Raw genomic sequence first — 25989 nt, 5'->3', positions numbered from 1 at the left:
CAAAGCATTGTCTGTGGTTTCCTCCCAAGATTTTTCTTCAAACGTAGGGAATACTACTTTCTTCTCAGGCACCCCCTGAGCAACCCCATCTCCTTCATGAATTTGGAATGGGTTCTTTCTGTGGTTTTGTAATAATATCTTATTATTATAATATTATTATAATATCTTAACATCACCTCGAATGTCCGGATCTATCACTCCCACCAATACATCAATTCCAAATCTCCATGCCAACCCAGACTTAGGTGCTAGTCTCATGTAAGTATCAGGCGGCGGAATCAGTATCAAATCAGTGGGTATCAATCTTATTTCACCTGGAGGAATTATCTCATCCCTACTACTACAGATATCAAACCCAATAGAGCCCTTGGTGGCTACTGAGGGATCTGATGCCCTGGCACTTAGCACTTCAAATGTTAGGGTTCCCCAACTTCTATTGATTGAGCCGTATCCCATTCCTGACACCAATCGTGAAGGCATCATGAAGCAAGACACAGACAACAGACTTAAGATTCCAACAAAAGATATGTATTAACTTAAATGTCAAGGTGCTAGAAGGAGTAACTCGCCCTATACTAAGGTGGGATTTCCCTACCTGAATGAAAATAAGGAGAGTCTGAGTCAAAGAGTTCTATTTAAAAGTCTGTCTGTGTCCGAAATCTATGCTTGCCCTCACAACTAAAGCTAAAAAGTGAACTGCTTCCAGCTCTCTGCTTCTTCTTCAGCTCCCCTTCCCCAAGTTCAAGAAAGTTCCACAAAAGTCTTAGAATTACCTCTCTTCCACTGAAGGTAATGCAGTTCCACACAATCATCAGTGTTCCCTTCCCCAAGTTCCAAACAGTATAGTTCAAAGAAAAATGGTCTCAAAGTTTTGCCCCAAGACAACAGGTGTAATGTCTCACGTCTCAAGACTGCCTTCCCCAAAACTTCAGCTCCACCATTTATAGGTATTTCAATCTTTCAAACAAAAGGTTTAATACAACTTCAGGTCAGCTTGACCATATTCCTGGATTGCTTCATCCATTCACTGGCAGTGTCCCTTCTGGGTTTTATTCCACAATGTCTTTTGGTTCTCGCAGGCAGGGGCTTGTCTGACCCCCACTGTCTGCTCTGCTACCTCAGACTGGGCACGGACAGCATCCCGCTCCCTATGATGCTTCTGCAGCTCTGGCACGTGTCTTGCCACAGAAGCTCCTACTCCTGCACACGTATAATGGCCCATCATGCATTTGGGATTAATAGGCTTTCTGGGCTTCGGGCCGGCATCCTGGCTATTCCACAGGTTCCACCAGAGCTGCCTCTTCCAAACATGGGTGTCCTACTGGTCTCCTTCCCACAGGTCTCCCTGTCGCTCTCTTTGCTGCACATGTTGCATCCCTTTATACACCTGCAACCCTTTGACAGGTTGAAGGTGTGAATTCCCAATTAGATATGCATGACCATGATTAAGAGGATATACCTGACATTCACTACAGTTTGCAGGCACCTTCCTCGTCCCAGTACTTAAAGTGGTGACATGGCCTGGTGTGCATTACTCTCAGCCTCCTCTTCCTCGTCTCAGTACTGTCAAGTGTCACATTTGGGGAAATGAGGGGAACTGGCTTATAATAGCCCATAAAGGTTGGGGGCGCGTTAGGTTGATTGTCAATAGGAAAAGGGAGATACCATGTCTCGCCCAAGGGCACCCCACTCCTAATCATCAAGGACCCTCCACCCAAGTAATCCTCCATCGCTTCTCCACCCCTAGGTTCTGGATCCAAAAGCAATGGCCTTTCCCTGGCCACCTGCGCAGAGGATCCAAGGGGAGTAGGAGTGAGAATACCCTCAGGTTTCTCACACCTCCCCGAAGCCTCGGTCGGGTACCTCGATCTGTTACTTCTTTCCCGGCCTCTTCCTTTACCCCAGGAAACATTGCTCTTTCGAGCACCTCTTGTACAGTTGTATTCCCCTGACGGATCTGGAAGGGCTCTTTCCCATGATTCTGTAGTAACACTTTTTTGTAACCCCTAAAGTCTGAATCTATAACCCCTGCTAACACATCAATTGCAACTCTCCATGCTAACCTTGACTTGGGAGCAATCTAATGTAGGTATTTGAGGGTGGAATCAACATTAGATCACTGGTTATTAGTCTTCTTTTACCTGGGGGAATGATTTCTTCCCTGATGCTGCAGATATCAAACCCAGTAGAGCCTTATTTGGCTACTGAGGGGTCTGACGCTATGGGACTTCTCAAACTTTAGGGTTCCCGAGCTTGTACCAATTGAGCAGCATCCCACTACTGACGCCCTTTGTGAAAGCATCACGAAGTAGACACAGACAACGGGATAATGTTGGGCTACAAACTTTTATTTAACCCAAAAGGCGGGTTGGAAAAAGGCCTAACTTGCCCTATGCTAAGGTCGAATTTCCCTATCTAAAGGAAACTAAGGATAGTCTGTGTCAGGAAGTCCAAAGCAAATGTCTGTCAGTATCCGAAACCTATACTTGACCTGACACCTAATTATATACAATGTGTAGGGATGTCAGCATCAAAATAAGTAGTGTTCAAATAAAAGTTCAGAGCTTCTTCCAGCTCTTGGCTTGTAAAAGGGTTTCCCTTCCCCAAATTCAAAATAGTTCATAATACACAGGGGTTCCTTTCCCCAAGAGTTCAAATCTTTCAGCTTTTCAAAACAGCACAATTCCCTGGGACACTTCCCAGCTCTTCTGATTTGGTTACCTTTCACCAATGTATATATATAGTTCAGTTCCTTGAGTTCAGATCACACAAAATTTTAAAAACAGGCTTCTTTGTGGGTGCTTTCAGTGACTTTTTCATAGAAGGGTGCACTTTGTCTAGGCACAGTTGTCAGACTACACGGTCCACCCATTACAGGTCATGCAACCGTCACACCTCACTTGCTTCTTCTTCACAGGCACTTTGCCACTGCTTCAACTTTACAGTGGTGCTTGATTCAGTCTCATATCGCCTCCTCTTAATGTTGTGTCGTGGCTTGTTTTGCCACTTTCACTTGTTGCACTTTCACGTATTCTCCTGGCTTTTGCCAAAGCTTGTTTCTCATATCGTACAGTTCCTTATATTCTCGTGGCTCTTGCCAATGCTTGTTTTCTCATATTATACAGTTTCTTATATCCTTGTGGCTCTTGACAAAGCTTGATTTCCCAAATCATACAGTTCTTTAGATGATGCAGTTTCAAAAACTTGCTTTCAATCAGATAGGTATTCAAAAGTGCTTACTTTCATTTTCATTTGGATCAGTATTCATAAAGTAGTTGCCTTCTTTTAAATCAGTATTCATTACTGGTTTTGCATATTTGCCTGCCATCCCGGTGTCCCCCTCCCATGGTTAACTCACTGGTTGGATCTTACGGCATTCCAGCGAGGCCTCCAGCTGCCACAAGCTCTCTCTTCTCGTGCAGCGCCTCGCTGTGACTCCCCATCGGCTCTCTGTGGATTCACTCACCCCACCAATGCTTCTCACACAGCTCGGGCCTCACACGGCAGCTTCGCCTCCACACACCGGTTCCCTTTTCGCGGTCCGCCACCGGCCGGCAGCTTTCTTCAGTTTTGCTTCCTACTGCATACACTCGGCATCCTCCAGGGGTTCTCGATTGCTCCTCCTGCCACGCTGTCTTCCAGGAGAGGTCTGCTCTCGTCCAGCAGTCCGTAGACCTGCTTTCACAGCTGACCCCATTTTCGCAGTACGTCCTGCTTTTAAAGCTCCCGCCAGGTTGATTGGTCCAAAAAGGATTCGACCGCTCACTATTGAATCTGGAGTCCTGCATTACTCTTGCTGGCCTCCTCCTCGTCCCAGTACACAAGTGGTGTTTGTATGTATGTATGTCAATAAAGTGAGGATGTACTTCTCTAGTTGGTTTCTTCCTCGTCCCAGTACCAAACTGGTGTTTCTTGGGGAATGTTTTAGGGGAAAAATAGGGAAAGGAGTGACAATAGCCTATACAGGCTTGACGGACAGAAGACTCATTGTGAAAGGGAAATTGGGGATACCATGTCTCCCCTAATGGTGCCTCATCCCCACTTGCCAAGTCTCCTGCACCCAGGTGATCCTCCCTCGCCTATTCACCCCCAGGGTCTTGATCCAAGAGTGATGGCCTTTCCCTGTCCACCCGAGAGGAGTATATATTGGGGAAAGAAGTGAGTACCCCCTCAGATTCCTCACACTCTGCTTGGGGTTTGCGTGAGAAATCTTTTCATTCCTGTGTATAAAACTTTAGTTTTAAAGATGTATAATGTACATTTTATTATGTTTTAAATTTGCAAACATTTTATGGCACTGCCAAAATAAAAGATTTTCAACAGACTATAAGTCCTTGGCCGTTTCTATCATATCATTCTTGATATCAGAAAGGCAGTAGACTCAAGGGAAACGTTTGATTATTCCTAGAAGTTATGATGGAGAGTTGTAAGTCTATTAAAGTCAAATATTATGCACTTCACATTTCTCTGATGTAAACAGTAGTTAGAAACGAAACCTACAGCTCCCATGAACCACCCTTGTGTCTGCTACCACCAGTCGCCCGTCTCCTAGTCCTATAACACTGTCCATGACCCGCTTGTTGTCTGCGACCCCCAATATGCCAAAATCCCCATTTAAAAAAAGGACAGAAAAGCAAGGAATGACCACGTTGAGCTCAGAACCAGAGAGACCATGATGAAGTCTTTAGAACAACGTCTGGGCTGCTGGAAACAGCAAACACAGAAGAAGAGGCAGAATAATACTCGCCTCTATGCCATAACAGAATTTCAACTCTCCATCATAACTACTGAAAAGGATTGAAAACCCTATGGCATGGCAATGATGCTTTCTGTTATGCTCGTTCAAAGCAACTCAATTTACAGCCCTAGAAGTGTGCACATCGGGACTGGAATAAACATTCTGAAATGTTTGTTCATTAGACAAGTCAACTGCTCTAAGAATGTCCTCTAAACAAGCCCCTGACCATATATCTTTGGTGCCATCATCCGCATGCACAAAATACCGTACAAAGCGATGTGTCTCCACCTGCCTGAGACATCACCCACTTAACCCACTTAGCCAGAGGAGGGAAAGAATGTGGGAGAAAGCATTTGAAGAAAGAGACAAAGAGTTGATCTGTAGTTTAGGGAAATTCACAAAGCAAGGAACGTAATGAGCCTAGACCCGGTGTTAGTGATACGGGAAATTATTACATATACCCAACAATATCACATCACCAGACACAATGAGCATACTCAATTTAGCCTAAAGTGATTGCAAATGATAAGTCCCCAGTATTGGGCCCATCCCTGAAAAAGCATAGCACACAGTTCACATCCCATATGCCTGAATATCTAGTTGAAGGGGGATTACTAACTCATATTCCCCAAATTAGTCAACAAATCAAGGGATGATCCCTCATCAGAAGGCCATCCAACTACACCTATATGGAACCTATATGGCATCTAGAGAATCGTTTTAAATTGTGAACAGAAAGTAGAGGATTAGTGGACCCCATAAAAGTGTGTTGTGGCTCAGATTGGGCACAAGGAATTAGAAACAAAGAGCCCATGAATGGTGACATTTGAATGAGAAAGAAAAAGCCATTTAATATGAAATGCCTGAAAATATTGTGCAAAAAGAGAAATCATTTTCCTCTCACCTTAACCTTCTTTACGGACTATCAATGAAAAAGGCAGAAGAAAGGAACATCCCGAATGCTACAAGAAATTGCATTGCTTGATCAGACAAAACACTGGTCATATCGAGAGAATTAAGTGAAAAGGGTTTAGTAAATTATTACTGTGAGGACCCAAATACCAAAGCAGGTAATTGCTTTTGTAGGCTGCAAGCTAATCTGTCTCTAAAATGTCTGTGAAAACAATAGAGTGGGTTAGTTTGGGTAGTAAAAATTTTATTAGAAAACAGGTCAAATGATGTTATGGAAAAAGACAGAACTTAATCGGGCCATGAAAGCAATCTTGAGGGAGAATAAAAGCAGGCTTGCTGGAAATTCCTGGACACATCCGAAACCTTAAACCAAAATACAACAATTGGTCAATGTTCTTCTAAATACAGTTATTAGCGCAAAATGGAAGGACATGCTTACAATTCTGAAACTCCATGATGCCAAAACAAAACAGTCATTAATACATATTCGCATGCGGGGAAGGGCGCTCAGCCAATCAGGCTGCAGGAAATGCAGCCAAGAACATACATGGTACCGCCCACATCTTCCAGTCACCTGAGGCCCTTCCCCGTGTGGTGCCATCTTGATTGTGGGGAGGCACCAGGGAGTCTCTCTCTGGTGCCTCTCATCCCCCCGCCCTCCACCCACCCCAAAAGAGATGCTGCTCCCTTTCCCCACACCACCTCCTACCCACGTACATGCTGGACAGAAGATTTGTGCTCCAGTACTGGTGTCCCTCCCGCCCGCGGCCACCACCATGTAAATAGAAAAGAGACAACGTTCCTTTATCCTATGGCTGCAGCCATAATCTTTTTTACAGGAGATTGGGCTTGCGCAATAAGGCATTAAAAAAGATATGTGCGAATAGCTTTCATCCACACTTTGCTCAGTCATGCCTTGGCTCGGGCTAGTGGGAATTACCAGCACTGTACCCTGGCCCCCCGACCCTTGGTGATTGCTATAATAGACAATTTGATTTTAATATTGCTCAAATTAACCCTATCCCAGTTATAGTCTTTGAAGAATACATAGAACAAATATATGTTGCAAAGTCAAATTGCAGACCTATAGCCACTAACAATTTACTTAACCCTACTTTATAATCACAATGCCAATGGACATTAAGCTTTTCATAGATGCACTCAAACCCTTATGTGCCTCGGGCCTGGTAGCCTGTACAACATTTTGTTAAAGGCGTTGTCGCTCAAATTATCTAAAGTACTTTATTGTTTAATCACCTTGATTACCAACCTTGAGGATACCTATCATTTTTGGAGGTAATGTATTATTATCTCAATTCATAAAAAAGGTGGGTGGAAGGATCCAAGAAAGTACAGGTTGGTTGAACTCCTGGGCCTGCCCAGCAAGATTTGTGCAAATATCCTTATAGTTCAATTGAGAGAGTGAGGAGTAGAGAAATGGATTCTGCCAATCTATCAAACAAGAATTTAGTAGGGTATGCTGATGTCCCTTAGAATGAATAAAATCCTGCCTTTTATACATGCCTTTCTTGGCTTATACAGGTGCATTTGACCGTGTGGACAAAGGGTGTCTATGTTTCAAGTTAGTCAATACAGAGATTAACAAGGCCCTGTGAAAGATGATCATTTTACAAAGGGTTGGCCGGGGGGCAAAAAACAATCCTGGACAGCAAAAATGTTTTAAAAAACTGGCCCACATTCATGAATCACAATTGAAGATTGTTTATGACAAACTGAGTTATAAATGAGGTGGCATCTCTAAAAGTTGATATGCCAGTGTGAATAATGCTGTGACTAGTCAAGATATGCTGATATTAAGCCCACCACTGCATCAGACTTGCCTCTGATTATAACTATAGAGTGGGTGGGACAGGCAATAATCACCTTTCCCTTCCATGCGTCTATGTGAGTTAACCACCATAGCAATTCTTCTCCTGCTTCTGAGGAAAGAGACCAAGCTTGAATAGTCTAAACCCTAATGCAGGGCCTGGATCTGTAGCCTCTGCAGGACCCTGTAATGAAGCAGGCCAGCAAAGGCAGTTTGAATGGACTCTGAAGTGAAGTGAGAAATAATCTAGAGGATTTGGGTTGTGTTGTGAGGGAGTCCATTGAAGAGGATACCAGCTTGGTGAGGAAAATAAGGCATATCATCTGGGAAGTAGAGGGGAATGTGGAATGAGATCTTATATCCAATTTATTTTTTTTAAATTACAAGACTATTTGGAGAAACTGGGAGCCAGAAAACAAGTGAGTTTGCTTTGTTCTAAGTTATATTAGAATGTTTGGCCAAGATACAGTTTACATTTCTTAATGAGTTGTCAACTGTTTAATATTAAGACGCTTTTTGATATTAATTATGTTAACAGTATAGAATATTTGTTTTTAAACTATAGCATTTTGATTCAAAATAAATAAATATCTAAGTACAAACAATTACCTATAAAGGAGCACATCCTTTTCTCAGAGAAGAGAATTAGTGCATGTTCTTATTTGTTTGAGCCCAAAATGTCTCATGGATTTCATTACATTGGGAAAGATTTAATATGTAGAATCCCTCTCTCCCTCCAGCCTTGCTTACCTACTATCTTGGGTTCTTTGAAGCAGCCTGCATGCTCCGACAAATCTTTAAGGTATTGCTCATTTTGTTTTGCTAAATCTAACAGGATGTCTTCTAATATGTCAGTCGACACAGCACCAAAAACAGTACCCGGGGATTCATGCTGCGCTTCTTTGACTGTCACTCCGATTTTGTTCATTTTCCTACGAACCCTAGAAAATGAAATGTAAAAAGCATGGTCCTTATTGCTTCACTACAGGGTTTCGAAAATAATGGTTACATTCTAAACATGTCAAGCTGTATTGGCTAAAGTATAGTCCAGTTAGATACATTTGAGAAATGTATGCATTTATTTATTTGTTTTTAGAATTTGTAGCACATGAATTTCACCACCAAAGTGCTCTCAGAATGCTGATAACCTAGATAGCAAGGACAGATTTCTGAAGGGTCAGTTTGGCAGGAAGAGACAGGTTTTCATGTTTCCGCAGAAGGACTGGTTATTCAAAATGTTCAGGATCCTAACAGGAAGGCTGTTCCAGATTCTTGAGGCAAGGGAGACGAATGTGCGATCTCCAACTCAGGATTTATTCAAGGAGGCAGATTGGCCTAGGAGCAATGGTTTCTAGTGGGTGTGATGACGTGACCCGTCCATTGTCCTTAATGGAAGTCCGTCAACACTTGTGCCCAAGTGGAGCCACACTCTCTGTGATGTAACCCATGCAGGTGGTAAACGATGGATCCAACAGAGATCCCTCAGTGTTTTTTACTGAGATTGCGAGTGTCTAGCAGAGGGGAAAGGGTACCACCCGAACAGATTTTCTGCTACATGGGGGTTACTAGTGAGACAATTGTTATAACCCAAAGACCTAATAATAGTCTCCCAAAGAGGAAACTGCAAGGAAATATGCCTCTGCTTCAAGTTTTATCATCAGGGTTGTGTACAGTTAAGCGTGGTAGCATGCAGTAAGCACAGACCCGGTGCACTTGCTACGGTTTGAACTTTAGACCGGGGCACCCCGTGAATCTCTCTGCAAGCAGGGAAAAAGGCGGTGAAAGCTGGTGGTCCGTGCAACTACCAAACACACTTAAAGGGACACAAAGAGGCACACACTTCCTGGCTGTTGGCCACCATTACTATGCTGGCTGAAATAGACATGGCGGACAGAGCAGTTATCATTTTGTCAATGGTGGCCGTGGAATAGGACAGCCATCATTAACACAATATACACCACGTGGACAGGGAATCACCATCACTGGTCATAATGATGGGGAGGAGATGAATCTATCGAGCAAGGGCCAATAATGAGAGAAGAAGCTATTGGGAATGAGATTCACACATAAGAGCTCAATTGTCAATCAACTATACAGCATGTATATAAAAAGGAGGCAGAACGCTCCTGGGAGTGAGGGTGGTAGGATGGTTTCCAGAAAGAGAGTGATGGCAAATGAAGGAGAATTGTGCTGGGAGGAGAGGAGAATGTGCAGTGGCCAAGCCAAGAGGGCAAAATAGAAAGTCGGGATATGTACGAGGGTGGGCTATGTCAATGGAGCCTAGGCTTAAGAGAATCCAAGAGTAAAGAGCATGATAACTGGAGAGGCCTGCTGGCCTGGGCTCAGAGACTGGTAACAAAAGTACCAATTGAAGTGAAAATCACAGAAGTGGGGCGAATCAAAGCTGCTGGCAGCTATAGTTCAGGCCATGGTGGGAATAGCAGGACCACCAGCCTAACAAAAGAAACGTTGCTGATTTTCTAGGAGCCTGATGGGAGAAGTGGGTCCGCTAGATCAAATGAATAACAATTGATAGTGCTTGACACCCAGAAAGGGGCCATGAATCTTACCTGTAACTACTCCGTAGGATAGAATAATCTCTAATGTGGGTTCCAGAACAGCCCTATACAAAGGGGTACAACCTAAGGGCTTGCCCTGGTGACTGCACTGAGACCATTCCCTTGTCCTTCTAGGACCATGACATCAACCTGGGCTACACCAAGTATCAGGACCCAGCCAAGAAAAAGAGCACAGAGTGAACAAATATCCCAGCCAACCCAAGTATGGTGGAGCATGATTGGCTAAGTGTTGTCCTAGGCTGATGCCTGGACGTTTTCTTATGATATTGGATTAAGGATGGACTTCAGACCTTCTTTAGATTAGGTTTATTGGCATAGGGATTGGCTGTGGATTTCCAGTCCTTTGGACTATGTACCGTGTCACAGACACACAGTGCAAGGAAGAAGGTGTATCTCCTCTTGAGTTGTATCCCCTCCTGTAAGCCATCCTCTTGAAATGTAACAGGGCTTTCCCAAGTTGTGTAAATGCTGACCTGGGAGACACGTTCCTCCGGTTCATGAGGGGAAGAACGTTGGGGTTCAGCCTGTTCGTGTTGAAGTTAGAGAACCTCTTGGGAAGTACTAAAAGCCCATGAGCAAGAAGACTATTTTACATCGTCATATCAATTACAGTTCTTTCTATCCTTGAACTAACGAATAAAGCTTTCTAAGAATCCCTTTGCAGTTCTGTGTGTTATGTTGCTTCCTGGTCATGACATGGGAGGTATTGATTAAATTCAGATGAAAGAAAGGAGGCTTATTTTTATAGTAGGTATGGTAAATGATACAAAAGTATTTAAAGGTAATGAGTTCAGAAACGTATAGTCAGTGGAGGAAAGACAGAGCTGGTATGATTTCGTCATCTCTCATTGGGTGGAGGAGGTGTGCTGCTGCACGGTAGACTTTTTAGAGTCTATGGAGTTGAGAAGAGGGGAGGCCCAGTTCTGCTTTGTTTTCGCAGAACAGCCTGCATGAAATTAGAATACTCTGTAACTCTCTGGGGCACATCAAATAAGGGTAGACCATTGGGGGGCACGAAGATGAAAAAAACAAGTGCTGATGTGTGTGTTTATTTGCGAGGATAGTCAGGGCTCAGTCTGTAGCTGGAACCCTTCACATTTGGCTGTTGAGAATAGTTGAGGACAAGGTGCCAAGGGAGGATGGAGGGAAGCTAGAGCTGGGTGCGGTTGATGGCTTGTGATGAGGTCCACAGTTTGTTCACTGTTAAATATCAGCCAGTTATCATGAATACAGCAGTGTATGGCAAGCATTCATTGGTGAAGGTTGTCACTATAGACAACAGGGATTTGTCCAGTCTCACAGGAATCAGAGTATCACCAGCGTTAAGAGTAGAACGTGGGGCTGAAGTAGTCAATACTTGGTGGGTTGCTGCTTCAAAAACAACCTGCCACTTTTGAGCCCTGAATATGCCTCTGCCTGCCTCTCCCAGCAGCATCTAGTCCTCCAGTGGGGGTTTTCAACCCCTGACCCCTCCATATACTGCCTCCCTTGCCACATCCTGACCATCGCGCCCACTCTCCCCATCCACAGGTAACATATCCCCACCTGCCACTGCTCCCCCTGTGACCGCTTCACACACTTACTTGTTCCTGGGCCCTTGAACTTCCTGCTTTTGGCCGTGCCATTCGGTTTTCTCTAAGCAGTATTTCTGGGCGGTGTTTAAAAGAGACCGCCCAGGAAACACAGTCTGAAAACTGCATACCAATACACTTTGCATTGGAATGGTGGTAGACGGTTAATAGGAGATGGGAGAGGAGCCACTCTTGCAGAGCACTACATCAGATTATTTGGGGGTTGTACTGATAGGGTGGGAGGGAGATGATTTGGATCATGTTAGAGAGAAGGGAGGTGTCATAGTATTACACCTGGGATGAAGAGGGGTAACAAGACCGTATGTCAGAGTTCACTATTTGTACTAGGGGAGTGGCTACAAAATTTTGTAACCAAAAAACAAATGTAGATCTTCCCTAACAAAGCAAATGTCAGGATGGTTTTCTCCTTCGTGGGGTTTGATCCCTTCCTCCTCAGAAACCTCCCCCTGCTCAAAAACTATTTTGTGAGGTGCGGATAACTATGTATGTTATCCCTCCAGTCTCATCTGTAGCACATTTTCCCTCACTTTTGCTTCCACATCCTCCATCTGGTTGTCTTTCTTCTATCTCTCCCATATCGGTCTCCCCCCTAATGTTACCTCCTCCATGTCACTTCTAATTTCTGATGTTGTCTCCCTCACCCTGGTTCTCCCTGCATCCCCCTGCACCATGGCTCCTACTAAGTCAGCTTGGCTTCAACTCTGCTGTCCTGATGCAATCACCTCCTCTATTACTCCCTTAATTCTCACTGCCTCCTCCTGTTCTCTCCCACCTTGAGTTACCACCTCTGCATAGGCTACGTCTCTCTTCTAGTCTCACCCTCTGAAGTCACTGCCTCATCCTTACCCATCAAACTCACCATTTCCTCCTGCTTTCCAATGATGCACGTTCTTCACTCTCCCCCGCCTCTCCAGTCTCTGCTTCTTCCACCACTAACTAGCCTTTACCAAATATAAGTCCCACTCTTCTACAACCCACATTGCTTGACTAGGGTTGAATGTTTTATTGTATGTTCACTCCTGTCCCTGGGTGGGTCTTCTAGTGAGGGTCTGCACCTGTGGTTTGTAATGTGGTGAGGTCTGTGATTGGCTTTTCTTCCTGGGTGCACCAGAGGCTGCTTTTGTGACAAGAGCTTTGGCAAAGTCTATTTTGACGAACCTCAGGATGTCGTCACTGCTCTATGGTGGAAGCCCTTTCCCATGATGCCAGGAGGTTGAGGCCACTACCCGATAGTCCCCCTGGGGGTGGTACTCAGTGGGTACATCTCATGGGGAGAGAAATCCCCAAATGGACGAGAGAAGACATTTTAGGAGATATGCAGCATAATTCCCCTACACTCCAACCTCCCTCACCCTGTTATCCTGAAGAAGACCTAATAACCCACACACTTCCATGTATATCTGGAGAATACACGATGAAACTTCCCTAAGAAACACTAAGACGAGGAAGAACATTGAGTACAGGGATGACTATAATACTGGGACGTGGAAGAGGAACAACAACCTAGTGAGGAGTGAAGACCTCACTATTAAGACGAGGAAGAACAACAACAACATAGTGAGGAGTAATGACCTCACTACTGAGATGAGGAAGAGGCACAGATCCATGTGGTAGGTTCCGTAGAGCCATGTTGCGCAGAGTAGATGCTTTAGAATGGCCAATACCGTTCATGCCATAAAAAGGGAGGAAGGACTGATAGGCAGAGAGGCCCTCCCAGGAGGAAGTGGGAGATTCAAATCCTGCCAGTAGTAGAGTAGACAGGATGCCGACAGTACTGACAATGGGATGCTAACCCACTGGTAAAGGTGTTCCCAAAAGCTCTGTCTCAGACGAACCCCTGAGGCAAGCAATAACCTGATCCTCCATCCAGACAGGTGCGTGGAGAAGCCAAGATGCGCAGCTCAGAGGCCGGGAGTCTATAGGTGGTATAATACTCAATCATCTGGTCTGATAGGTTTTCTTGAGAAGGGCCCAGATTGTGACGTCACTCTGGAGTAATTGGGTAGTAAAACCGGACTGCGAGCTGAGTAAGAGCGAGATGTGCATGGATTTTCCCTGTTCCTGTGCTGATCCCTGTTAGTTTTGCCTGTAATAAGCCACCGTTTGAACTTGTCGTTGACGGAGTCCTCCGTGTATCCTGGGGGGAGAGAGTTGGACCCTCCAAGACTGCTGACTTCCAGTGTCCCTCTGGCATACCTGGGGGTCCTCCCCAACAGCTTTCTTTAACTTCTCTTGTATTTTGGCAGATTTTAACTTCTGGTGTACTCCTCTCCCAGGTATCTTGCCACAATGTTAAAGTTCTTATACAGTTTCAAAATGCCTGGTACATTTGGTTGCCAGGACTTCTTTTATGGACTTCTTAGATTCCCTGGTATACTCCCCTGCCAGGTATCTCGCCACAAGGTCAGAGACTTTATACAACTTTGGTGGATTGCCTGGTATACTCCCCTGCCAGAAATCCTTCTCTGGCATCCTGCAGATCTCTTGTTATGCTTCCCTGCCAGGTTTCATTTCCCAAATGTCCACTGCCTGGTGCATTCCCTTTACGAGGACTTCTTTTTGGCTTCGCTGTCCTTTTCACTTTGTCACAGCCGTATCAACATTTTTGTGTTTCAATATGTTTACTTAGGGTAACACTTGCTCCAGCTTTCCCCCACATTGACATCTCATGCATAGGTATTTGTTCAGGTTTTGTTGCCGCACTTTATCTTGTCGGTATTCAAATAGTCTTCCATATGGGCATTTCTTTAACATTGGGTTTTGTCTGTATTTAAACCAGCTTTGAGCATTGTCCATAATAGCAGTCTCACATAATAAATTCACTTGATTACATTTGTGTCAGTGCGCCCCAGGGTCCCCAATGGCCCTGGGCAGACTCACCGGTAGTTCGCAACGTCTCCGACTTATGGGGTGCCTCTTCGTTGAAGCTTCCTCCCTGGAATAGTTTTTTACATGAAGCGGTCGCTTCTCCCGCATTTCCTAAAGCTCTGCGTTCACACACCAGTTTCTCGCTGTGGCTTGGACTGGAGAATGCTGCTTTCCGGCATGACCGTACCTCCGGGAGCTCCGCTGTGGCCCCTAGCACTTAGACGGTCCCTCAGGTGTGCCTGCTGTCTCTCTGCTTCCTTCACGCCACGCCGGTAGGTGTGACTCGTGTTCGCGAGCCGCCGCATAGATGTGCCTGTTTTCTCTCTCTCTGCTTTCTCTGACACAGTTTTCTCCCATTCTGCTGCGTTGAGTGCAGGTGCCATTTTAAATGTCCCACGCACTTGAGGTTTAATCAACCAAACAACTAGTCTGCACATTTGGTTTCGGGCTTTGTTTGGTCTGCATCAACTCCTCCCTCCTCCTCTTCTTCTCAGTACTTGAGGCTTGGAGTCCATAGATGTTATTGGATATCTAAAATGATGTTCAAATATATAGAGAAACATCAGAAACATGAGATGTTATATGTGTGTTGTAAATGTTTGTGGTATAAATGAGGTTTGAACTAGTATGACAGTATGGGCCTCATTACGAGGTTGGAGGTAGCCATGCCCTTAATAAGGGCATGGCTACCCCCAAACTAGGGTCCGGCTCCGGGTCCCGCGAAAGGGGAATTACCAGGCCATTCTGACCTTGTAGGGCCCGGTAATTTCCCTTTCGCGGGACCCGAGAGAGAGAGAGAGATTGAGAGCGAGAGAGAGACACGAGGAGTTGCTACCTCAATGTTGGAATATATATATATCACATAGCCTGCGGTAGCAGCCATGTTATTATGGTTAAGTTGCTAAACCCATAGGCAGAGCACTTTTTTGGGTGGCTTATAACTTCGCTCCCTCTGGAGGAATCCTCATCAAACTTTGCAAAAAGAGTATATGGTCCACTCTGGATTTGATTACAGAGTTTGGCGAGATTTGGTCAAGGGGGGCAAAGTTATAGGAGTCCCATCTGAGCCACAACAGCAAGGTATTGTGGGTATGCACATTAGCCCAAATGCAAACCTTTTCTCCAGGAAATTGTCTTTGTCTAAGAGGGCAGTGCTATTTTATACATAGCTTAATCAACCCAAGACAGACATTTTGCAAGGCTGTCAAGACAACCATATACCTGGTTTCACCCTTTTTAGGGCTAATTTGCAAACTCACAAACTCATTAGGACCCTGGCGCTAAGTGTTTACCGGCGCCGTAAAAGGCTGCAGTGCCGTTAAACACTTAGCGCCTTACTACGAGGTCCCTTTGCGGGACCCGACCTGAACGGCTGGTCTAGACCAGCTGTTAAATTAGGGACCCGCAAAGGGACCTTGGTGCTAAGTACGGTACCGCAATTTGCGGTACCGTACTTAGCGCCTTCCCCAGTCCCATTGAGCCCTATGGGGCAAAAATGGGAATGTGGAAGGGCCAATGTTCAATGGGGAATTACCGCCCTGCCAACCTTGGAATGGGGTGGTAATTCCCCATTGAACATTGGCGGACTCGTTACGATACCAGCACCAACCATGGTGCTAATAGCGTCATGGGTAGCGCCAGTATCGTAATGAGGGCCAATGCCTTGCCGTTATGGCTCAAACCTGGAGGTGAACTTCCAGCTTTGGCTACTAGGGGCGCTGTGTAGTGTGTGGCCCGGCTCAAAAAATTGTATTTTGTAACCAAAAATAAGCTCTACCTTGGCGACATCAATTATTGAGTTGAAATGATCGATTTTTACTTAAAGGAGAATATGAAGTCGTCAGCATGGGTGCCTCGCATAAATTTGTGTGGCTACTTCACAAGCTGTGGCCCGGCTCAAATGGCTTTTCCTACTTTCACATTTCAGGTGAAAGGTTTTTTTTCTAACCTTTTTAAACCCACCATAACTTTCTTGGTATATGAAAATGCCCATAGCAACAAGAAAGGAGCGAGAGAGAGAGAGAGAAAGAGAGAGAGAAAGAGAGAGAGAGACGGACTCATTAAGGTGGGAAAGTGTACCTCTACTCAGAGGACTCCGTGTCTGTGAACATGTACAATGGGCCCAACTGGATTTTCAAGATGGCAGATGGATTTTAGAGCGTAGACAGCATTGTAATCAACCAAAGTTCATATACACCTGAAGCAGGAAGAACACTTCCAGTAGACCAGTCATAAACACGAATTGCCCTATACATGTTCAGACCCATTTCCAAAATACAGCCATGGGGAGGGAACATCAGGATATTTAAAGTCCACTCAGAAAGCTGGTGGTGTGGGCCCTTGAAGAATTTTGTGGCAGGGATAGGAATGAGAGGGTGGATTTGAAAGATACCCTGTCCAGGGAGAGAAGAGCACAGGAGGCTAGAAAAAAAGACGGTTAGAAGATAGCAACTCTTAGTATTGGAACATGATCAGCCAAGCCATGGTGTGCCGCAGCTTTAAGGAAGTCTAGTTTAGTTTAGTTTATTTATTTGTACCGCACGCCGAACCCTGGGGTAACCGGGCGCCGGAGACTTAGAGATAGTTACAACATGGCAAAAATATACAATACAGACTATGATATAACAACAATAGGTGTAGTAGACCGGGTTACAAGGTGGTCGACAGAGACATGCGGAGAAGAAGTACATTAAGCAGAGTTTTTGCTGGAAAGCCAAGTTTTTGTTTTGGCTCTAAAAGTCCAAAATGAGGGTTCTGCTCTAAGGTTTGGTGGCATAGCGTTCCATAGTTTGGCAGCTAGGACCGGGAAGCTAGCGCCACCTGCTTTTTTTAGGGAGAATTTGGGAACGGAGAGGCAATGTGAGTATGGCGTTCTAGTTGGTCTAGTTGATGTGTGATTGTGGAACTCGTCTGCCAGGTATTTGGGTGCGTCATTGGAGCGGCATTTATTGACGATGACGAGGGATCTGAGAGTGATTCTGTCTCGTACAGGGAGCCAGTGAGCATCTTGTCTGATGCTGGAGATGTGGGCGTATCGTGGGATACTGAGGGCGGCTCTGAGGGCATTATTTTGAAGCACCTGTAGTTTGTTCAGGTTGCGTTCTGACGTACCGAGAAAGAGGGTATTGCAGTAGTCAATTTTTGAGAGCACCAGCGCTCTGGCTAGTGTAATGCAGCTGGAAGGCGATAGGAAAGGTTTGCAGGCGTTGATGAGCTTATTAGTATAAACTGTGGATGAGGCTGTGGCATTCACCTGTCTTTTAAGCGAGAGAGTAGAGTCTAGATAAACCCCAAGGGTTTTAATTTCTTTGGCTTCTGTGATTAGGTTACCGTCTATGTTGATGGACGCGTAACAGGGGTCTAGTTTTTTTAGCCGTGGTTGGGAGCCGACAAGAAGGAGCTCAGTTTTCTCGTCGTTGAGGCATAGACCGTGCTCTTGGATCTCCAAATATAGGTTGTTGATTCTGGTTGAGTCCTCATCGTAGCACCCTGATAGGGTGATGAGAACCTGGGTATCGTCAGCATAGTTTGTGTATGTGACACCCAGGTTATCTAGGCGGTCAAACAATAGCTTAGTGAAGATATTGTATAGGGTTGGCGAGACGCATGAGCCTTGAGGGACGCCGCAGGTGATGGGGACAGGGAGTGCTGATGCCCCCGGGGAGAAGACCCGGGTGGTTCGGTTGGCTAGGAAGGACTGGATCCAGACAGTCGCCTGGTTAGAGAAGGCCGCTAAGGTCATCAGATGTTCTATGAGGATCTGATGGTCGACAAGGTCGAAGGCTGCTGATAGATCTAGCAGTAAGAGAATGGCTAGATTACCCTTGTCCTTTGCCTCGTCCATCTGGATTTTTAGGTCCAGTAGGGCTGACTCTGTTCCGTGCCTTGGCCTGAAGCCGGATTGTCTGAGACCCAGGAGGTTGTTGTCTTCCAGGTGCTTCTGTATTTGCAGGTAGGCCACTCTGTCTAAGATCTTTAGGATGTAGGGAACGGTGGTGATTGGCCTGTAGTTGGTTGGGTTATTGGGGTCTAGATTAGGTTTTTTTAGTAGTGGCATGACCCAGGCCTCCTTGAGGCTGCTAGGCACTGAGCTTGATTTGAAGGATGCGTTGATGAGGGTTGTTATGAAGGGGGCCAGAATGTTGGCGCCTTCCTGGATGATGGGAGCTGGGCATGAGTCCCCTTGGCATCTGGAGGGCTTGAGGCCCTTAATGATGCTTTCTACTTCTTTAGTGGATACTGGTGAGAAGGAGAAGGGGGGGCAAGTGGGTGTTTTGGGGGTGGTGGACGGTGGATGGTTTGTTTTTTTGGATAGGCTGAGCTTTTTCTGTTCGATTTTGGATTGTAACATGATGATTTTGTCTGCTAGGGCTTTTTGAATCCTCTCACACCAATCTGCATCTTTCACGCAGGTTTCAGCCAGTGTAGGGGGGGATTCGAGTTCCCTGAGGATATTGAACAGCTCTTTTGTTTTGGATTTGGCGCTCTCAATTCTGTTATCATATGTCTCTTTTTTGGCCTTGAGGTTAGCAGTTTTGTAGGTGGTGGCTGCTATCGAGAGTTGAGTTTTGTTAGATAGGTTGGGCGTTTTTCTTCAGGTGGCTTCTGCGGCTCGTTTGGAGTTTCGAAGGATTTTTAGCTCTGGTGTGAACCATTTGTTCATGTGGGCTGCCGGTTTGGCTTTGGTGAGTTTGAGTGGAGCGGTGGTATCTACTGCTGATTCTAATGTTTTGTTGTAGAGGTCGGCAAGTTTCTCCGCATCTAGGTTAATGTAGTTTGTGGGGGTACAGATATTGTCTATAAGTGGGCGGAGGTTTTGTAAGGTAATGTTGCGACTTATTTCTGGTGAGGGTTTGAGGGATGATGGGGGTTGGAGTGTTTGGTTGTGATTTCCCTTGGATGGAGAAGGAAATGACATGGTGGTCAGACCATGCAGTTTGCTCGTTTTTTGTGATGGCCTTAGAGCAGTTGAGATCCGCTAGCCAGTCCAAGGTCCTGCCTTTGTTGTGGGTAGGGTCTGTGATTCTGTGCTTGCACCCTAGTTGGGAGATGGTGCTTTCCAGGGAGAGCGCATTGGCATCATTTGGGTCACCGAGACCGAGGTTGAGGTTACCAAGTAGGATAATTTGAGATCCTGTTTTGGTGTTGGTAGTCAAGAGGTCAGATATCTCTTCCTCAAATGTGGTGATGGGGCCTGAGGGTCTGTAGAGGAGGTGTAATAGTATGGTTTGTGTAGCAGAGAGTTGGAGCTTGGCTGACAGAAGTTCTGCAGACCGGAAGCTGGGCGGTGGGGTTAATCTAAGGCCAAGGGATGTTTTGGCGATGAAGGCTACTCCTCCTCCTTTACCTATGTCCCGGTCTTTCCTTAGTATTGAATAACCTTCTGGGATGGCGAGGGATAGAGCTGGGCCTGCTGCTTGGTGCAGCCAGGTTTCCGTGATAGCCAGGAAGTGTAGGTTGTTGGCAGAGATGAAGTCAGCGATATCTAGCGCATGGGCGACCAGGGAGCGGGCATTGATGAGGGCGCCCTTGATCAGTGGCTGCTCAGAGGTGCTCAAGGGGGCTGTTTGGGTGATGTTCAAAATTTGGGCGGTGTTCGCTTGATTATGTGTGGGATGAGGGGAGTGTCTTTTGGCAAATGTTTTGGGGGTTATGAACCGAGAGCCGAGTCTCAGGTTTCTGTCTTTCAATGTGCATGGGTTCCAAGGAGTGGGCGGAGCAGCAAATCGGCGGATCCATTCTATGGGAATGAGGGTGTTGTTAGGCTGGTCAATATGTTGGGCCTCCAAGAAACCCATAGTCGAGGTGTATGAGGGATGTTGGGTTGGGAGTGATTGTGGAAGGGGTTTGTGGCGGGTGGTGTTGTTGTGGTGGAGCAGGGCGAGTGTAGCCGTTAAGGTGAGAGTGGCTAAGTAGAGGTTTGCCATGGGTGGTCAGAGTGAGACCTGGATGTAGTTGGGTGAGGTTGACTTGAAGGCAATAGAGTAGTTTGAGGTGAAGCGGGAGCCGACTGGGTCGGGATAGGCAGGAAAGCAAGTAGTCAAGAACAGAATAAAGTACAATGGGCAGGCACGGTGGTCAGTAGACTAAGGCACAGTGGCTAGCAAGTAGGCACATTCAAAGGTGAGGCACAGTGGTTAATAGACTAAGGCACAGTGGCTAGCAAGTAGGCACATTCAAAGGTGAGGCACAGTGGTCAATAGACTAAGGCACAGTGGCTAGCAAGTAGGCACATTCAATGGTGAGGCACAGTGGTCAATAGACTAAGGCACAGTGGCTAGCAAGTAGGCACATTCAAAATTGAGGCGCAGTGGGAAAAGTACATGCTAAATTTCTTGTTTCATAGGCTATAGCGCAGGTTGTGGAACATGATAGGCTAGAAATAGATCTGAAGTGTAGGTTGCATATATTGAGTATCCATCTCACTGTTATTCGGCGCAGTAGGTTGTAAGCAAAAATCAAATATTAGAGCGCAACAGGCTAAATGCGTATTTCAAATGTTAAGGCATAATAGGCTAAAAGCGTAGCTCAGATGTTAGGGTACAATGGCCTGGATGCATAGCTAAGATGAGTGCGCAGTGATCTAGGTACGGGACTCACGTGGGGCAGATTAAGCTAGATACACAGCTCAAGTAAAGGGTACAATAGGCTGGATGTGGACTCTGATGCATGCACGTTAGGCTAGATACAAAGACTCAAGTGTTAAGGCACTGTTAACTAGATACACTATTTAAATATTAGGGTGCATTAGGGCTAGGTGTACACTCAAATGCAGGCACATTGGACTAGATCCACAACTCACGTGTTAAGACAATGTTAACTAGATACACATCTGAAATGGTCCAGAGGGCAATGGACAGCATACCTGGCCCAGGCTCAGACAGCTCACGACAGGCTCCGGACAGGAACCTTGTACTCTGTGCCTTCGACACGAGTGCCGGCTTCCGCCTACCGGTGGAGAGGTGGGAGGGATCTGGCCGAGTGCTGTAAACAACCCAGAATAGTGTCTCAGAATTCTTTTTTGACTGTGTCCAACAGTGATTATAAACCAAAGTCCAGGATGAACAAAACGATCTGTACAATTGTATAATGGATGTTTACAACTATCTGTCCCTATATATGGATGCATACAATGCGCATGGAGGGACAGTTTTTGGGGAGGGGAATGTGGGAAGCTGCCCAAGGCGCAGATACTATGAGGGAGCAGAATCAGCTCTTACCAGCCAATGTTTGGAGACTACTTTACGGGCCCTGCCCTTGTTTATATGATTTATTTGACTTTGCCTCTCAAGTAAAAAGAAAGAAAAAGACTGCAGAGAGGCTGTCAAGTATGATTTTAAGATGTCTTTGTTGTCAGCAGAGTATTTTAAATGGGAGGCGATTGAAGGTAGATGACTGCAGGCACAGGGGGCTGGGATATGGTAATTGGCAGCCACTATTGTTAGTGGGATGTCCCTTAAGAAGTGCACATATTTTGGGATTAGAAAAAAAGAGGGGTGCATAAGAAGCTCCATATTGTGTAAAAAAATTACTACAAGCAGGTGCCCTTATTATGCATCTTATACTGGTGACTTTAAAACTCCATATAACAGCAATAAAACCATGAGAAAACGTGTTTAGACTCCACTCAACACATGTTGTCTATCAAAGGCTTTGAACTTTCCTCGGGATATATGGACAACATCCTCGAGTCCTACCAGTGCTAGACAATTATCCCTCCAAGGTTCCCGCCTTTGATGTCTAGGGTCACGTCTCTTTGCACTTGGCGGGTGCTCTAACAGCGCTGGCACTCAGACGACCTATTCCAACATGACTGCTGATATGCCCTTGCATCTCAATGCTCTGCATCCCTTCGTGCTCTGGTGCTTGTTCCTTCTTGTGGGTACTCGTCTTCTTCCTTGCCTTTTTTCTTTCTTTCTAGCCTTGTGGTTATCTGCTTCCGGGGGCTGTCCATCTGTTTTTCTGCCTTAAGATTCCTTCCAGCCTTTCTTCTTCTAACCATACCCCGGTGTATTCAGGCCCTCACCCCTTCTGATGCTTGAAGTCTTCCTCAGCAGTTGGATCCATCTCCATCCTATTTCCAACTATCCTGGAGTTGTCACAGTCTCGCTTTTTCCTCCAGGCTTACACCGACTCTTCCCGGTTCCCACTTGTCAATGCTGTGTTCCTTTCCACCACTTGCTATAGTGGCTACTTGGCAGGTCCAGCCTTACCTCACTGACCCATCTCACAGAGAAGAGAAGATGTAAAACATGTTGCTGCCAGACTTAGATCCTTGCTAAATAGGGGCAAGATGGACTAGTTGGAGGATTTAGTAGTTGCAGTGCATGTGCTAACTCAGGAAGTACAGGCATTAAAATCAGCACTTTGCCAACAGGTGCTTAATCGTGGAGCTGTTTATTAGGAAAACAACATTCTCCCTTAGGAATGGGGGCCTATGCTGTTGCCCCTAAGAAACTGCAGTATTTCCTAGATGCATGTTGAGCCCACGTTACCTTCTGGCCCCAGACCGTCATGACTGATCGAGCAAATGTGGGCTACTTAATATTGGACATGACTGGCAGCACTGGGTTATTCCCTTAGGGACGGCAAGGAGCACACTTTTGGATTAATATGAAGAATGTGTTCTACAGTTCAAGGGAATGTTTGGACGTCCATATCTGACATACCGCACAAGAAGCGCTACTGGATTGTTCCCAGGACTTGTTACCTTAGGTAAAAAGATTTAAATAGTTGGCTGCGGAAACTGGTTGGTCGGAAGAAGCGCAGTTCACCTTGTTTCAACAAGTGTTCACTGAAGAATGTACTAGCTAGAGTCCTGCACCTGTCTTCACAATGGTGCTGCAATCGGATTACAGGATCCAGGAACGCAGCACAGAAAGGAGCAAAGGGCGATCTTGACATACCTCATCATCGTCTGGGCCGTCGGGCTTGGAAAACAGAGATGCAGGTCTGCCCTCTTATATTCCCAAACCAATGCAGATAGTAGCGTCTCATAGACCAGTGTAAGAGGAGGAACGCAGATGTCACAGACAGCAGGATCTGTGTATTGTGGCATGTCAGAAAGAGTCAGACACATTGAGGACATGTTACCTTTCTTTAATGAAAATATAAGGAAAAAGACCTATGTCTCCTTATTACTAAAGGGATCACTTTACCGATCTAAATTAACTAAAGGTGCTCGTCTGTCATCAGGAAGTCAAAAAGTATGATTCGTCTTCAGTCCCATCCTAACTATAGCTGACCCTACCACTAACATGAATAACTCAAAATAGGCCAACCAAATATCTCTCATCTCCTGGTCATCTCTCTTCTTGGTTTCTTTCTCTTTAAGTTTGTATCTTATCTCCTCTGGTTATTGATACACAAATATCTCTCTTTAGAATATAGGTTTGTTTAAGTTATCTTCCCTGATAGTTTCTTGAGGTTTCCTACATAAGCTCATTTAGCTCTTCCCATATACTTGTGGGCCTTCCATTCTCTTAATTCCAGTTTTACAACACTTTTCCTTGAAACACTTTCTCACACTCTGGTCTTTACTTATAGATCTCTTATATTCGTGAGGGTTAACATTCCCTAAGCTTAGTATGACTGTATGCAAATTATGAGTCTCCTTCTCCTGGGTTTGTGGTTTTGAATTCTCCCTTTTATGAACCTGTACCCTTGACAGTTTGATTTCACAATACTCGTTACACTTATTTGCCGTGGGCTCTCTTGTCTCTTCATACCTCAGTACCTGGGGGCTTCTCTGTTTCTCCCAGTGTATTCGTTTCCACTTTTTATCTACTTCCTAAATAGCGTTCTTCGTCACGCTCTGTATGAGTTTCAGATAACTCAAATTCTGCTAATGTAATGTTCGCCTGTCATACTTTTGACTTTTAGAGGTTTCTCTCTCTGCAATATGTTTCCCCGGCAGCCTCCCGCCTCTCCTGTTCTCCCTGGTACCTTTTCCGATGCAGGCTGAACCACGCAGGGCTTGGCGCTCACTCAGGTAGTCATCTTCTCGGTTGCTCTTCGCTTTATCTGGCTTCACCGGCATAGCGTTCTTGGCTCCTCTGATGTAGGGTACCATCTACGTACGCAGGCAGCAGGGAGCTGGCAGTACTTCTTCCTCCGGTGGTCTCAGTGTCGTTAGTTGGACGTCTAGCCTAGCACAAAGCAGCCGTGGTCACACCACAACCTTGCACAGGTCTTAGCTTCCTGTTCGGACAATGGTTCTCCCGTTGCATGATTTGTCGGTTCTCTGACGGCTTACCCTGGCGTTCCCTGCCTTTCCGAAAGTCACGGGCTCCGCAGCTCCGTTCTGCTCTGCCTCTCCAAGGTGTAATCACATAAGGTGGCTTCCTCTGTGCACCATGCTCCCTCTTCTCACAAGAGCTACTCGTCCCAGTTATATACACATCTCTTTTTAAAGAGACATCTTTTCTTTCTTGGTTAGGTTGTGTTGTTGCCACATTGCCTGAAGCCAAACATAAGGATTATATATTGATATTTATTGCAGGCAGTCCCATATATGCAGATATGGTATTGGGTCTAGGGAATCCCTCATCGGAATGGGAGTCCATGTGCCCTAAGGGGGAGTCACTCCCATTGAGGTCCCACTTGACCATACCCCTAGGGAAGGTCTTGCAGAGCAGGCTTACCTCCCTAGCCTCAAAGGGGGTGTATCCCCCCTGGGGAGGAGGGACAAATCCCCTCGATTCGTCACAGTATGTATTGTGCGTCAAGAGAACACCTAGTGCGGGATCTCATCTAGTCTACCGCAGACACTGGAAAACGCCATCTCACATTCCTAAAAGGGACTGAGGATCAGGAGAGCAGCAAGGGTCCAGCTCAACCATCTCTAACTCTGATGGATGAAACAGATGCCCAACTTTTGGGGTTGCTCATGGAATTAATCTGCCAGTTGGCAAAGAGCTGGAACGTATCAGCATTGGTGGACTCTGGACCTTGTAAGGCCCTATTTCTGACACCCATGTTTTTGACTGGATGCGCAGGAGTATGTTGCATCTTGCCAATAGTATGCACAAAGCAAGATTTCTCACAGTCTTCCAGTAGACAAGTTATGCCAACTAGTGACCACCAAAGTGCCCTGGCGAAAACGGTCGATGAATTTCATAATGAAGCTACAACCCTCTCAAGGCCATACCGTGATAATGGTGACCATAGACCAATAAAATAAGCTGCCACATTTCTCTGCCCTTTGTACCTTACCTTCTGCAGCTGCTTTGGCACGTGTTCCTCATAGTCATCTTTCACCTCCATGGTCTTTCAGGCAGCATAATCATGGATAGAAGATCTCCGCTCACATCTCATTTTTGCGGAACCCTATGAAAGATACCTGGAAATACGACTAATGTGTTCAGGGTACCATCCACAGATGAATGGATCAACTGAAATATTGAACAAATTATTGAAATGTTACCTCTGTTGCTTTGCTTCTGTAATGCAAGATAACTGGTATAGTCTTTC

At 45.6% G+C, this 25989-nt stretch overlaps 1 protein-coding gene across 1 annotated transcript in view; it reads right to left on the bottom strand.

Moving 5' to 3' along the window:
- CNTD1 (cyclin N-terminal domain containing 1) overlaps positions 1–25989 on the bottom strand; it is a 524358-nt gene that overhangs the window by 303170 nt on the left and 195199 nt on the right. The window contains exon 2 of the mRNA XM_069634172.1: positions 8229–8419. Within this exon, the coding sequence (XP_069490273.1) occupies positions 8229–8419 (191 nt within the window). The remainder of the gene's footprint in view (positions 1–8228; positions 8420–25989) is intronic.

Source organism: Ambystoma mexicanum, chromosome 13 (assembly GCF_040938575.1).
Source record: "Ambystoma mexicanum isolate Mex_15411 chromosome 13, UKY_AmexF1_1, whole genome shotgun sequence".
NCBI lineage: Eukaryota > Metazoa > Chordata > Amphibia > Caudata > Ambystomatidae > Ambystoma > Ambystoma mexicanum.
This window is presented reverse-complemented; position numbering and strand designations above follow the sequence as displayed.